Below are 16,584 nucleotides of genomic sequence, written 5' to 3'. Positions count from 1 at the left end.
GAAAACATTCCGCAGAACCATGATTTATACTGGAACAAAATATGCAGCCTTTTCTAGCTTCATTAGAAGAAGTAAACAGTTCAGCTGCCGTAGGTTTTAAGCGAGGTTCTCTTATCTTTAAACCAGAATTTCCTTTCTTATTACCGTGAGCCAATCGATCGAAAACATTGAAAGATTTAGCTGCTAAAGAAATTCTTTCCTCACTTTCAACTTCACCGCGCAAGAAACATAAAAGGCGCTCAAGGTCAGATTCCCTTTCTCTTAACTGGGCGTTTTCGCCGGTTAAACTTTGATCCTTTACGCGAAAACCTAAGTCTCTCCCACGTTTTTAAGACTTCATTCGGCAATGCTGATTCTACCAATGGATATAATATCGCGCAATATTTGCCTCTATTTATTCCCAATATCTCCAAGGCTCTTAGATTAGATTCGAGCTCATCGTATAGTTTCCACAAAGAGCGTGTACCTTGTTTTTGAATAACGAGGGTTAGCAAATCACGAATATAAATCTCCGTTAGTAATTCTTTGTTACCAAAACGCGTCTGCAATGCTTCGATTGCGCTCTTGTAACTATCGCCAGTTGGCGGAAAGCTTTTAACTATTTCCTCTGCAGGAGAATTCTTCTCCATAGCCTGTGCTAAATAAGCAAATTTATCATTATTATCTAATGTAGGATCTTTATCAATCTTTTGGAATTGCCCCCAAAATCCTAGCCATTTCTTCACGTTGCCGTCAAACATAGGCAATTTAATCTTCGGATAATGTAACATTTTATTCTGAACAAAGAATGGATCAATTAAAGTTACATTCGGGGTTCCAGAAGTAAGATCTTTTGCTTTACTTTCCAGAAGTCTCCACCTATCAAAATATAATTCAGATTCATCTATTTCTTTAATAAGTAAAGTCTCATCTGTAATTTCTTTAAACATTAATTCTCGTATTTTCATTTCAGTATCAAACAAAACTTTAGCTTTCTCGGCAATAACTTTTATTTTAATTAATTTTTCTTCCTGATTAAATTTAGTTTCTTCATTGTCAAATTCATTACAAGCCTTACTGAATAGTCTTCTATATTGAGTTCTTGCTAATTTTAAAGCTTCCATGATTCAAAAATAAAAAAGTCGCTTACCTTGCAGACAATATCCTGTCGCTTGATGTTGATTTTTCCGATAATAATCCTATGTGCTGTATCTGACTTCGAATCTAAAATTTTCTGAAGAACACAAAAACCTTGTCTAAAACTTAAAGGTTTATTTAACTGGAACTTCAACACTGATGAAAACTTAACATCACAAACGAAAACTTAACATCTTGGGAAAACTTCAAAGTGCTTTAAAGTAACAGCTATGCCGGCACGGTGAAGAACTTTTTCCCTTGAAATACAGAATCCATCTAGCCCTTTCGGCGTATATCTCCATTCCGCTGAGTTCAGACATCCGCTCCTACGTGTTTTGGACTTAAACAGCCAGGCTGGAACTGGAATAGTACTGGATCAGGACCGGAATTGGGCTGGAACAAGACGGGAACCGGAACAGGACTGGATCCGCAACAAGACGGGAACCGGAACAGGGCGGAAACCGGAATCTGTCATCCCCTGGCTTCTCCCCGGGCAGGTCTCTTCTGGCTCGAACTAAAAGGAACTGCGGTGCCACTAAGGAAAGCACGTCCTTTTATTGCCGGCGGTTGCCGTTACTACAGGCGACTTATGCAAATATTTAACAAATTAGTTTCCATACTTCATCCCATTAAAATTGCTGCAACATGAAGGAGGTGTACAATAAACGTTAAATTTGCATGAAAGTTATGATATGCTAGGATATTCAAATGATTAGCACTCCAGCGCATGCGCCCTAAGCAAGTATGATCGACGTCATCTACATTATACATATAAATAGAACAATTTCACAGCGGATTTCTCATTTGGAAATCGCATCTGAAAGTTGGTTGTTTGTGTAAAGATCATGTGTTGCCTTTTGTAAGAAAGGGAAACTCGTACCAGCCACGTGTTAGAATTCAGCCACGGTAGGATCGTACCGATCTTTTCCCTTTTATCTTTCTGCGACATACATCTCGTGTTGATTGGGATCCCATGACTGTCAAGCGAATATAGAATCAATGGGTACAGAAGGGTCATACTGAACGTCATACAGGATCTCAGCCGCTCCGGGTCACTTACGCCTGAGAGAACAGACATGTCTTCTCTAGATTGCGGATAGTGCAGCCACTTCACGTACTCTGAGTCAGGAGCATGACTCGTGTGCAGGACAACTGTCCGCATGCAGAGTACGACGGTGTCTGCAGCACCAGGGACCATCAAAACAACGACCAATGTTTGTGGCTTCCTTTGATGCTACAACAGAGACATACGCGCCTACAGTGGTGCGATGAACGACGACATTGGACACAGGAGCGACACCATGTAGTATTTTCAGTCGAATCGTAGCTCTGCGTATATCATCATGATGGACGTATTCATGCGGGGAGGCACCGAGAAGAACGAAAGTTTTCAGATCATCAGATTGTCATCATCATATGGCCCCAGCATCTGGCGTGCTAACATGAAATGCCATTAGGAATACATCCCTGTCACTTTTATTCCCATAGCTGGTAATATGGACAGTCGCTGTTATATTTCTCACACTTTAAGGCTCGTGCCTGTGCCCTACCTTCGAGGCTTGCATGAAGTCAACTTCAACAAGACAACTCACGAGCACACATTGAGCGTACTGTCCTTCCTTAATGCGGAGGATATTCGACTGTTGTCTTGAATAGCACGTTCTCCAGATCTTTCATCCATTCAGAAATCAGGTTGTGGATTGCCGAGTGACTGTCACGCCCGCACTCGCCAGCCTCTACGGTTAAAGAAACTTGGTACAGAGATGAATCCGCATGGAATGAAGTACCCATATATGTCATCCAAGCTCAGTTCCACTCGATGTCCAGCCTGATTACAGCCGTTGTTGCTGCCGGAGGTGACTGCTGTGTGAACTAAATTCTGCACAAGGTCTTCACCAAACTATCTGCAAATTTAATGACGTATTTTTCCCATTATACTGTATATGTACAAAAAATAATATTCTGATATAGCAATTTTAATGACCAACAATGTATTTTTCAAAAATTTTAATACGGTTATTTTTATAGTAAAGTTTTCTGCAAATACTTTTTTAAATTATATTCTTAAAATAAAAATGCCTTACCATTTAGTATGAATATTCTATTCAAATTATGGTAATAGTTAGTTCATAACTTTCAAATAAGCGATTTTAGTACATTTTTTATTTAAATATTACTCGGCTTCTTATTTATCCTGCTGTTTATTATTTGCAAAAACTCATATCATGAATTTATCATTTCAACTAATGATTTTAGTTTTTCACATTTTCAGGCTTTTAAAATTGATTACTTTGCTATCTTCCAAATCTCTGCCGACATTTAAAGCACTTAATGTATTTGTATTTTTGCCTCAATCGGGATAAATATACCATATCTGAACCACCAAATGAAAGTGTAATAAGGCAATAAATATTCATACAGAAGGAAGGAAACTAAAATTTCAGAAATCAACACACTTTAAAAATATCCCCAACAAAACGTTAAATCAAAAGAAGAACATTGTTGCAGTTCTTCTTTTGATTTAACGTTATTTATGCTTAGTTATTTATGCTTAGTATTAACTGTAAGTCTTCATGAGTAATGTTCATTTTAACACTTTTCTCCCAAATTTCCCAATAGGGTAATGTTACAAGTCCAGCAGTGCCTCTTGGAATATTTGGAGGTCTTTCAGTTATCAGTGCGTTACTGGTTATCAAACTTCCCGAAACGAATACATTTCCAGTTCCTGAAACCCTTGAACAGGCAGAAAACTTTGGGAAGTAAGTTATTTCATTTATTACTAAAACTGCGCTTTCAGCGACTTTTACCTTTTTCTTTTGATCGGTTAATTTAATTATTTAAATGAATCAAGAAAATCAACCTAATTCAACATATAAGAGAAACATGCCAGAGTAAAATTTAAAACTAGGCAAAACATAGCAACCTAATTCAAAACCTAGGCCAAATTATGATTGCATTTTTTTGCCTGTAACCGATAAAATATGCAAACGACTTCAAAATGGATAGTATATACTTTAAGAGGTCTTAAAATACATGCAAACAATTATTTTTTTATATAGAGCACATGGTCGAAGGAATATTGGGATGTGGTAAAGCCACGAAGGCTATCTGCCTGAAAGAAAGAATACCTTTGTCGAGGACCTTTCTGAGAGAAACGGGTTTGCATTCACGTTACACATGGGGAAAACCAAGAAAACTTGTTATGTAGCCATCCCATTCGCTTGAGTTCGAACCAAAACCATATCGAACTACCAGTATTCAGTGGTCTTAAAGACACTAGAGAACACTTGATACAGTAGTCAATGAAGTAAGGAGCAAATATAAAAGTGACAGTGAGGATAAAAATTAATTTCATCGCGAATAATTACAGTAATTGCTAGAAAAAGCAACCGCCAACTCAAGCCAGCGATGGAGAACTTGATGGAAGATGAGGCTCTCGAGATGTCTTCAGAAAAATATATCACTCGAGAGATCAGGCAATCGTAACAGCCTAAGTAAGGGACAACCTGGCCGAATCTAATGACTCGTGAAAGTGACAGCTGGGTACTTTCTTACGTCTTGTCGAAAACATGCTGTCCCATTGTGCTGAAACATACGTTGTTGGATGCCTGCTGGAAAATCCTCCAGCATTTCTAGCAAGATTTCCTGCAGGAAGATACGGTATTTCCTCCCTTTCAGATGGGAAGTGCAAATGGGCTTTCTCTCAATCGTGTACTGATCCATAGCCTCACAAGTTGAACTTGCGGTGCATTACTTGTCGAGCTGTTGCTTGTTACAAGCAAATACCCTATATCACCTTTACGTTTCATTCTCACCCATGCATTATTAGGGAGAAAGCTGTATTCTGAAACTTCTAATTAGTTTTTCTATTTTTTGGAACACCCTGTATAATATCCAATATATATTCGCAAATCTAGCTGAGCTAAAACAATAGTTGAATGTAACTTGCCATAAACATTAAAATCAGGAAAATCAGCATCAGCATATAATTTGTTACTAGACATGGACGAATCCGAATTTGAATCCTAAACGATTATCGAATTTCTCACATCTTTCGAATGTTGAATCATTTTTGTAAGCTAAATAAGAAAAAGAAAAATGAAAAAATGAGAACTTTTAACTAAACTTTTTTAATTGAAGCAAAATTAAAAATTCACATTTAATGAAAAACAAATTTAAGAATGAATTATTTAAAATACACCTGCGTTTGTTCAGAAAAGTCGTGTGAAATTTAGTAGATGAAATCTAGAATTAAAAGTCTTGAAACATGTGGTTCAATATAATTAAACAAAAATATTTGAATATAGGTTAAAATTCTTTTTTGATACCCTGATACAGGCTGATCATTTCCTAAATTTCTGCAAAGAGCTCCTTTTCAGTTAGCTGAATTAATCCAATAGAGAGGGGTGAACATCTCACGTGTAATGTCCTATACACTTTTATCATATGTAAGTAAAGAGACATTAATGAGAGGTAAAGGAACAGATATAATACTACTTATAAGAGAGGCCCACCAATAGCTGAGTGATTAATATGCACTGCTGGCCATTAAAATTGCAATACCAGGAAGAAATCATCTGCGAACGTCAAAATCATATGAAAGGAAGAAGAGGTTGGGATATGCAAATGATTAGTATTTCAGACAATTTAGACGATGCAGGGGGGGGGGAGAGAAACGACATCTGAATATCTGCATAAAAGAAAAGTTGTGTAGTGGATATCCCATTCAGAAAGCGCTTTGTAGGATCGGAGTTTGCCCAGAATATCGTGTTATGTCTCGAATAATAAGAAAAAATACTGCCTCTCGAGAGTGTGGATTATCGTTCCGTTATATCGCCCATCACACTGATCAACATCCAACCACTGTCACACGAATATGGAATCAATGGTTTTCTGAGGGTCATATTGAACGCCATGCAGAATTTCAACGCCTTCCTATGACTAACGCCCGAGAGGACAGATATTGTGAGGTCAGGCCTGCAAAACCGTACAGCCACATCAGGGACCGATAGTCAGGAAATGGGCATGTTTGCAACACGCTCAGTGTTCACTCGTACAGTGTGTCGACGTTTGCAGCCGCGTAAAGTATCAACACGACGGCCATTAGTTCGACTTCCCGTGACAATGCAGCACAGAGAGAGACGGAAACTCTGGTGCGCCGAACGCAAAGCTGGATACAGGAGCGGCAGAACGTCGTCTTTTCAGACAAGTCCCGGTTCTTCTTGCAGTATTCTAATGGCCGTATACGTGTCTGGAGGCTCTCACGTCGCCTGCTTGTATTCGATATTGGCATAGGGGCCCTGCATCTGGTGTGATGGTTTGGGCAGCCTTTGGGTACATGACACGCACATCTCTACTTCGGATCGACAGTAATGTGAATCGACAGAATGCTTTTACCTAAGAGTTCAATTTTTTGGACCGGACTCGTATTTCTTAGTGTCTCCTGAATTTGGGACACGAGTGGGGAGGTGTGGCGTGGGTCGTTGATGGCGTACAGTACCGATAGGCTATCAGTATAGATTGTAAAATCTTCTGCTGTGGTAGTTTGTGCCCCTTCTATTGCTTTCAGCAAAGCAAGGGCTTCCGCCTGGAAGACCGAATTGTGCGGAGACATATGGCACTTCCAGGTTTGCACTTCAGTGCCATTATGGAAAACTGTATATGCGCTGCCGACTGCATTGTCCATCTTCGACCCATCCGTGTAAATCATGAAGCCCGGGCCCTCTCTGGATGGTGGTAGTTCAGGGGCAAAGTGAGTCACAACACCTTTCCCGTAACCTGAAGGGTGCGTTTTAAGTTTTGAACTTTTAAACTCGAAGTCTGCAGGGTCATAGCTAAGCTCCCCAAATCGTGCTTTTCTATGCAGTTGGGAAAACATTGTAATTGCGGCTTCCTGATGTGCTTTTATTGGTAACGGGATTAGTCCCGCCAGAACTGCTGCGGCTGCTGTCGACGTTGTTCGATATGCCTTTGTAATCGCCAGTACGAAAGGTATTTGGGAACTTTGAAGAATTTTTTGTTTCCTGCAGGTCATGGGGTTTGCCCAGATTGCTGCCCCGTAGATCATGATCTTTTCTACTACTGCATAGTATAGGATCTTTAGAATATGGGGACGCAGTCCCCATTTGGAGCCTTGCATTTTCCTTAGATTCATGGCTATTTTTAATGCTTTTGTTCTTTGCGATCTTAAATGGGGGATCCAGGTAAAGCCTTCATCTAGTATGATACCTAGGAGCTTCATCTCTTTAACTCTTTTAATCCTGTGACCTGCCATCGTAATTGTCGGGTTTCTTTGTAAGGTCTGGCCTGGTTTATGGTAGATGATATATTTAGATTTTGAATGCGAGATGTTAAGCTTCTTAGCCTTGCAAAGGTCATAGAACATGTCAATGACTTCCTTGCAGTTTTGTTCAAGGATGACGCGGCTTTTCCCACTGACCACGAAAGTGGCATCATCTGCGAAGGCTGCGACTGTTGTGTGAGCCGGCCATTCTGCTTTTAGAATCGAGTTAAATGTTAAGTTCCACAGGTCTGGACCTGCGCATGATCCCTGTGGGCAGCCTCTTTGCTGTGGCCTGGTAATTATTCCACCATTGTGAACCGCGATGAAGCTGCGGTTACTGAGATAACTTTTAAAAATCTGTAGGATGTTATTTGGGATGTTAGCTGCATGTAAAGCTTCTAGGATTGCCGGCCACCACAGGGAGTCAAATGCACTTTGCAGATCCAGACTGAGGACTGCCACATGCTGTTGTTCTTTGCGCAGTCGCTTGACTTCCTCGCAGACGTGCTCCAGGACATTAAGCGTAGAGCGATGCTCCCGAAAGCCATATTGTGCATCTGAGAGAACACCGTTTTTTGCTATATGATGCTTCAGCCTGAGAACGAGAAGCTTCTCGAAGAGCTTTCCCAGGACTGGCAGAAGGCAAATTGGTCTAAAGGACGAAGGATCATTGGGGTCCTTGCCTTCTTTCGTAAAGAGGACCACTTGGCCCTTTTAAAATGTGTTGGAAAGTGCTTAAGACTTAGAAGTTTGTTGAAGTAAGCCACTAGCAGTCTTGGGCAGGCTTTGTAGGTTGCCCTCAAGATCCGGTAGTCTATAGAGTCCGGCCCTAGTGCCTTTTTGAGCGGGAGAGTTCGTATAACAGTTGTGACCTCCTTAACTGTAAATGGTAATCATCTGTGACTGTCGTGGACAGGCTGTATGCCTCATGTTCAGAAGAAACAGCATTCTCATCATGTGGGAATACTGCGTCAAGGATGCGTTGAAGTGTGGTGGCCATGAAGCCTTGTTACCCTATGTGTGAACCAGCATACGTGCGATGTAATGGTGGTATGAATACTTTGCTGGAGGCTATATTGTGTAGTACGCCGAAAACTTCAGTGTGCTGTGTGCAGAAGTTCCTCCAGCTATCGAGCTTTGCCTTCAGAATGTCCTTCTTGTACTGAGCCTGCGCTCTTTTGTATTCTACGCTGAGTTGTTGTCTACGATCCGGGTCCCGTTCTTTTTTCAACCTTCTGCGCATCGCCCGTGTGCGGCTTCGCTTGGTCCGTAGCTCCTTTGTCCACCAGCTGGCAGCTTTAAGAATTTTGGGAGATTTGATGCTCATGCGTACCGTCGCATGTTTGTTGTATTAACTGCACCAGGTTACATGTGATGCGATCTGCGTCTTGTGCCGTGGAACAATTGTTCAGTTCATCTCCTTGCTGTTCCAGGACCAGTCTCATTTCTCGGGTGAATTTCTTTAAGTTATGTGCCGAGGTTTTATATCGTTTAAGTGATAATCGGGAATGGGGATGCATGAGGCTGAAAGTGATGTATCGATGGTCTGAGTTTGTGGGCGTATCCTGCACCTCCCAGTTCTGGATTTTTGTAGCCAACTCTACTGTGGACAGCGTGAGATCTGGCCATCCCTGTCCAGTAGTTGTCTCGAAAGTGGGGAGGCATCCTTGGGTGTTGTGTAGAATTAGGTCATGACTCGCTATAAAGTCCTCAAGAAGTCTACCACGTGGATCAGTAAATGAGTAGCCCCACACTTCAGAGTGGGAGTTAAAGTCTCCGACTAAAAGGTGGTTGCTGGAGGGATAGTCTCGGAGTGTTGTCTGCAGCTGGTCAAGATATTCTGCGGCTTCCGCTGTGGGTGGGATGTAGGTATTCGTAATCAGGAGACTTAGTCCCACTGCATCAATTGCTATGGTAACTTGGTCTCTTGACAGTGAGGTACTCGTAAGTGACCATTTGTTACGGCAGCAGACTATGGCAGCTCTTGACCCTTCTCTTTCCGGGTTCTCGAAAATGGTCCAGGATAAGGGGAATTCTGCCACCCTTCCTGCTTGGATGTATGGTTCTTGTATGAACAGAAGGTCAGCCTCTGTTTCCATTGCATAGTGAACTAATTGGGCGGTAGCTGCCCGAGCTCTCTGGAGGTTCACCTGTATGATCTTAACCTCTTCTTGCGCATCTAGGAGAGAGTTAATGTCCTGTCTTTCGATACTATTGCTTTGTTGTTTCATTCTGTAAGGTTACAACGTTGGGTGACAATGGAGGGAAAATGAGACAGATTAGAGAGTATGCTTTTGGTGTCACCATTATGCAGTATAGGTACACTTGGTATTCAATTGGTGACTGAGGTACCGTAATCTGTCCGGGCCTTGATCTTAAGCACTTGCAAGTGAAAGGAGGGGCAGTTAGGGGCATATGCGGCATGCACAGTGTCGAAATCTCTCCCCGAGTGCTGGTTGGCAATTAGACAGTTTACACAGCTCGGGCTATCATCCATGCATTTTTTGACATCGTGGTTTCCACCACAATATGCACAATGATACCTAAATTTACAGTCTCTTGCCGAATGTTCGAAGTCCTGGCAGATGAAGCATCTGCGTGCCCCTGTAAACTCTGTCACACGATGTTCCCTCCATCCCTGGAACGAAACTCTTTGATCCATCAACGTTTTAAAGGCTGTCGGTGAACAGTCTAAAATCCATTTAGCCGCCTTGTTCCTCCGATCGCTGATCCTGAAAGAGACCTTGAAATCATCTTTACTGATAGTAAAGGTCCTAGAGACAAGGTCTGCTACCTCCTCCGCCGGGGTACCATACTGTTTACGTACAATTAATATCTTTTCTGTATTTGCTTTCCTTCATGGTGTTGCAAATTTAATGGCAAGCAGTGTAGATAAATATTGGTAATTTGCTCTTTTTTCGAACTAGCCGGAAGGGCTTTCATAGTTTTTGTCGTGTATAATGTGGAATACGAATAATTTTCCCTTACAATGCTCTCCACAAAGACATCTTTTCCCCTAATGCCTATATTCCTTGCTTGCTTTGCCATTTTCAAATCTCTTTCTATCTTCTCATAAGCTTTTAAAAACTAAGATAATGTAGAGGAATTACAGTTTTTTTGTTCCTTTGGTAACATCATAAGGTATTTCCCCCGCCTTCTTAGCAAGCTTTCGTGGTGTAGTGGTCGGCACACTCAGCGCGTAATTGAGAGGTCCGCGGTTCGATTCCCGGCGAAGGCGTTGCTAATTTTTCTTTTTGCTTGCTTCCAAAAAATACCTAATATCTCTACAACATACCCAAGTGCTAAAAACGGAATGTTAAATTCTTTCCAAAAAATTAAGAATGGAACTCAGACCTTTCACGAATTGGTAGGAAGGAATTCAAGAATTAATAAAATTGCAATTATGGCCTTTTTCTTTAATGAACTCTTCTTTTGCACGTTAATAAAACTAATATTTCCAATGTTCTGAATTAAAACTTTTAATGATTTTTTTTTATCAGGGTTCGAAAGATTTGAATGATGAAAAAAGCACAAACATTCGATTTTTTTAATCTTGATTTTTTTCAAGATACATGGATATCGAGTTTGCAGATACCCCAGCTTATTCCTTACACTTAAAAGAGTAAACTGAAAAACATGAATTTCATATTTGGATTTTCTTATAAGAATTTATAATCGTGTAGTGTAGAAAAATACATAAAACTTGATATAGTATTTGTGTCTTCGTCAGTTGTGAAGTCGCTTACGAACAGTCGTATTTTTCCTTTAAACTTGATTATCTTTACTTCTTAATTTAAAGCATTTTAGTCTTAAATATTAACCTGCTGAATGCAACTCATATTCTTGTAAATGAAAATAAATAATGGATAAATTCATATAAAAAGCAAAGAAAGTTATACGTATGTGCTCAACATTTTCCTGACGTTTCATAACGTTAACGTTACGGTACTATAACGTTATTTTTTCTGTGACTTGGATTCCACAGATGACAGACTACTCTTCGTTAGAGACTACTGGTCAGCGATATGGGATGTGAAGATTTGAGCGCTTCAGTTAATCCCTGTTTTAAATTAAAGCCCAAAACAAAATATTTTAATTAAAATATTATTACCTTACAATTAATAAATAAACGGATTAAATTTTAATTAATATTACCTCTATCATTTTATCATATGTTCTTCTATTTCAAGCTATTTTATTAGAATAAGTAAGTACAGGAACTGGAGTTAAGAAAAGAGCGATTCATGTGTACAAGTGCTATCTTATTGCTTGTTTTTTCCTCTGTAGACGTAAGAAAAGTAAATAAATTACCTCATTTTAAAATGATGAAGAATTAATAAAAAAGGTGTCAATAAATGCAGCAATGACTTTATTATAAACAGTTATGTATTTTATTTAACAGTTATCTATACTAGTACTTTGTTTTAGAAAAGGCTCCAAATACATCTTCAGTAAAGAAAGGTGATAGAAATTTTTTCATATGATGGAAAAATTCTGATTATTTTCTTTTTCTTTTAATTCCTTTCCTAGGAAAACTTAGCTAATGGAATAAAGGACGAAGATTATTTTAATAATGGTCATCTCTTCAGATCATCTGTGAATCTCAGCAAATATGGGTGACATTGCCCAGCGACTGAACTGAAGATATGAATTATCTGTTGAAAGAAGTTCTTTTTTTTTTCATATTCACTATTTTATGCTTGTTACAGGCTCGAAATATATAATTCATTAAAAACTTGTTAACCTTTTAAAATGTTGTGAGCATGCCATATGTTTTCATGTGTGTAGGTGTTTTTTCAGGATGTAAAATTTATTTTTTCGTATTAAATACTTAATTATGAATTCAACTGAGAAGATTTTTAAAATTCAGAGAAACTACACTAAAATGCTGAAGAAGTTATTGACTGGAATATTAGTTAACAATTTGGTATTTCTAAACCTATGGCGTTCAGAACACTTTCGTGTTAATCTGAAGAAAAATACTTGTATATTTTTACACTTTTAATTTCTCTCTTCATATATTTTTAATTGCCGCTGTTGATATAGTCCCTATACATTTTCACAGCGAATTTTGAAATAAGATAAAATTTATGTGAGATGTAAATTACTACTATTAAAATTTTTTGTTTCTAAGAATTAGTCGTGAATTATTGATATGTATCATGAACTCGGTCAAATTAAAATATATATATATATATATATATATATATATATATATATATTAAATCGCATGGTACATTAAGGATTTAATTTTAACTAAGAATAAATTAAGTGAATGATTATTTTAATTTAGCAATGCAGTGAAATAACTGCTTGTGAGAGTAAGTAGACTATGAGTTCTTGTAATTATGATTGTAATGGCAGTACATTTTTCGTAGATTCACCTACACCCTAAAACCACCAACAAAAGTCCTAACCATTCTGAGAGCTATTAGGTTTTCTTCGGATTAAGAAACATGACAAACCAACAATGCCCTCGTCGGGATTCCAACCGCGAATCTCTCCAAGCTAGAAAGGCATGCTACCAGTTGCGCATAAGTGTTCGCGCGGGGATTTCAATAATTCCCTACATCCTTCTCCAATTAAAGGAGACTAAGAAGAAGGGAACGAGACCAGTAGCCAAATCCATGAGGTGATGAATTATCCGTTACGTTAGTCCGGTTTCAGGGTTTCATTGCAGATTTTTCAGGTTTTTTTTTTTTTTTTTTTTTTTTTCTCCTTTGGAGCAAGAAACACGGAAAATCAACTATACCCTTACTGAGATTCAAACCACATTACCGGTTACATCACGAGAGCACGCGGTGTGTGTGGAGGGGGGTGAGCATGACAATTCTTCACATACTTTATACGATCTTTTAGTTGCTCATGATTAAGTGCCGCTTTTAAGTTGTAAAGGGAAGCTTATCATATTCTATGGCACATTTCTAAAACAAGCGGACGATTTGCAAGAAATCGGACTGGATTTCTAAACTGAGAAAGATATGACATTGCACGATCTAGCACAGAATTATGTTACTTAGGTTGCTAGTCTCACTTTATAAGTGGTAAATTAGCACCTTTCACAAAATCTAACTGAAAGAAACGCATAAGTAAATGTTGTTATTAAAAATGAAATTAAAATTGATACCATTTAAATTCAGTAACATAAAACTTCATTATACTCGTATTTTACCAATAATAAATAAGATTAAAGCATGCTTACTGAAACTGTTAGCAATTTCCCGTAAAAGTGCTTGCTCTCTTTTTAATAAGGCTCTTTTGTTTAGCCGGGCAAATTACCGAATAGCTTATATAGTAGTCGCTTTAAATCAACTCAAAATTTCAGTATTGTTATAGCTTAACTGTGGGTGTCTAACACTTAGTATTTAGAGACTGATATTAATATGTAAAAAGAATGTGTATGGAGAAGACATAGAAATTTAAATCCTTAAATGTTCTTAAAACCTGAAGTAAGCTTGTAAGATATATGAGCTCGAATCAAATTACCATCTAGAAAATGAGCTTAAATGTGTTTTAGACATACAAATTACACATGTGGATGCTTTGACACAAATTTATTTTCTTTTCATCTGGTTTGCTGAAACTTCAAGTATAAAATTACAAACATGAATATTAAACCGTTCTGAAGATTCATTATATATCTTCTTTTAATTGCAAATTCTGAAAAGAGAGTTATGTGATATTTTGGTGATCATCCCTCGTCATTTTAAGGCAAAAATAAACAGTTTACTAATTACGTTATTCTTGTTGTACCTGTTAAATTCGAAAATCAAAACAAAATCTTGCCATTTCCCAGCCATAGAAAATGACTGGAAATAAAAACCGATTACTGTCAGAACCCCTAATTATGGTATCCGATCAGCATACTCTTCATCTCACTCCACTTATATATTGAAGTAATATCAAAATAGGAAAAAAAATCAAATTCAATAGAAAATACATTCACAGTCATAATCTATCTTTAATTCTACGTTAAAAGTGTCATACTTGATAACCATCTTCCAAGGAATCCTTTCTTTAAATCGGAGTTTCAGTCGCGTTATAAGTAAACGTCTAAAGATGGAATCTTGGAGCATTTCAACTGCGACTAAACTTCTCTGGTTTTCATTTTTGCAGAATATTGAAGTCCTTTTTCAGCTTCAAATTGTATGCAGTTGACAAGCACCATTTCCCAAATTTCTTAACTGTCATCGGAATGGTTATAACTCAATTAACATTATCTGTTAACTAAGTTCGAAGTTAACTAAGTTAACAGATCTATGCAATCAGAACACTCGACTTCATAGAATTTTGAACTTTAAAGTTCTATTAACAGAGTCTTCTTGGTGGTACACAAAAATGACGGTAGATTTAAAATTGTCATACTGTAGGAATTACCAGCTCCTCGAGCATTGGATTAAAGAATAGCAAACCTCATTTTTATGAGGTTTCCATGCAAAGTATTAATATAATGCCGACATTCACATAACAATGCGTATAAATTAGCTTCTCGTTTTAATAACGCAGACATCGTAAAACTTTCTATTTAAAAAGCGCACTAATGAAAATATCTGGAAGATCAAAATTTTACATCTTTCTTTAAAGCTTAATTATACAGTACAATTGTGCACAGCTAAACATACATCCGTTGGTAGACAATGGGTTAATTTAAAAACAAAATATCAAGGACCTCAGCTTCCAAACTTGTTCTCCACGGATATTAAAAAAAAGTGTACAAACAATGCTACTTGAAAAATCTAAAAATTTGTAATTATGACAACAAATTCCCTATTTATTCATATTTATTGCAGATAAAGGTTTACGTGAAATATAAGACTAGAAAAATATTCAAATAATAACATCATTTATAAAAGAGATTATATGCATTTTAAATTATTCTGCGATTTAGTCCCTATAAGAGTTTGAATGATATATCTCAGCATCTTAAAGTTTGAAGGTTTAAAATGATCTACATAAATGCTAATCGAAAAAATATACAGAAAATTTAAACTATGTTTCATTTTTGTTTCCATGACTTTAACCTAGGCTGGCACTTAATGCAGCTAGTAAACTATACTTCAAAACTCGCAGTACCAATTGCTATCCCGTACACGAACTACTGTCCTGAATAACCCAAAATACTATTGAAAATACAAACTACTGTCCTAAATAATCAAAAATCTTTTTTATTAAACGTTTTATTAAACGATATTGATATCAGTTCGATATGATATTGATAGGGCGTAAATAAAACCATTCGTCGTCGCTTCAGTATTCTGTAACGTCGAATTCTCTTACGCATCATAATTGTATTCCAAGCTGCAGCAACAAATACCTTGTAGATCTTAGCATTGAATATTTTAGAAGTTCCAGTTTTTTGGCTGCCATGAACAAAACACAAAGCTGATAAATGTTCACGATCAGTGTTGACATAGGTAATCACTCCTATTGTGAACTTTCTAATGGACAATGTAAATGAAGCTGGTGCTTTATTAATTCCACTTACTATTTTTTATTCCCTTTTTGGCTCGAAATCTGCTGTCCCGACCCTGGCCTTGACTTTAGTAGCTATTTTCTTTCTGATAGACATCAAGACACTAAAAGCTATTGAGGGAGAGGCATCTGTCTCTTTACCTTGAGGACTGCTATTACTGCCACTAACGTCATATATTTTACGAAAGGAGAAATTTAGGAGCAAAATTTCTTCAGAAAAAGTGTGCCTTTTCCCAGAGTCGAATACTGAACCTCCTAATGAACAATTCGTCGTGCTGCTCGTCACTTTGCAAAAGAATATAGGAAAAATGTGTTTAATTTTACAGCTTTTGGAGTGAATATGAAAAGAGAGATCGTCTGAAAGTAATCCAAAAGATTTTATTGTGAAAACATAATAGAAATCTTACAAAGTTATTTTCAATACATTCTGAATAAGGAGAAATATTTGCTGTGTGAGCAAATGGAGGCATATCTTCTGCATTTGCAAAGATCATCTGCGGTAAATTTAATTAAGCACATCTGATATTCTGCTTGCTTTTAAAAGTACGTGGACAATCATCTATTCTATATTTCTGTTAATTTTTTATGAAGAAAATTTACAACTAATTGTCAGGTTTGTAATCATATACATTATACGTATGTTTGATTGAATTCCGTAACATGTCACATGCTCTTTTAATAGCTAACTTCAGAGATCTTGTTCCAAAATAAAA

The 16,584-nt window shown here is 37.6% G+C and overlaps 1 protein-coding gene across 4 annotated transcripts in view; it reads left to right on the top strand.

Moving 5' to 3' along the window:
• Positions 1-12,246, top strand: part of LOC118186380 (organic cation transporter protein-like) — a 237,290-nt gene extending 225,044 nt beyond the window's left edge. For all 4 annotated transcript variants that reach the window (XM_085809366.1, XM_035356458.2, XM_035356460.1 and 1 more), the window contains exons 10-11: positions 3,736-3,875; positions 11,930-12,246. In XM_085809366.1, coding sequence (XP_085665492.1) covers positions 3,736-3,875; positions 11,930-11,939 — 150 coding nt within the window. In that variant the 3' untranslated portion in view covers positions 11,940-12,246. The remainder of the gene's footprint in view (positions 1-3,735; positions 3,876-11,929) is intronic.
• Positions 12,247-16,584: the final 4,338 nt, after the last annotated feature.

Source organism: Stegodyphus dumicola, chromosome X2, assembly GCF_044657685.1.
Source record: "Stegodyphus dumicola isolate Sdum_Otavi_A_Nest chromosome X2, ASM4465768v1".
NCBI lineage: Eukaryota > Metazoa > Arthropoda > Arachnida > Araneae > Eresidae > Stegodyphus > Stegodyphus dumicola.
This window is presented reverse-complemented; position numbering and strand designations above follow the sequence as displayed.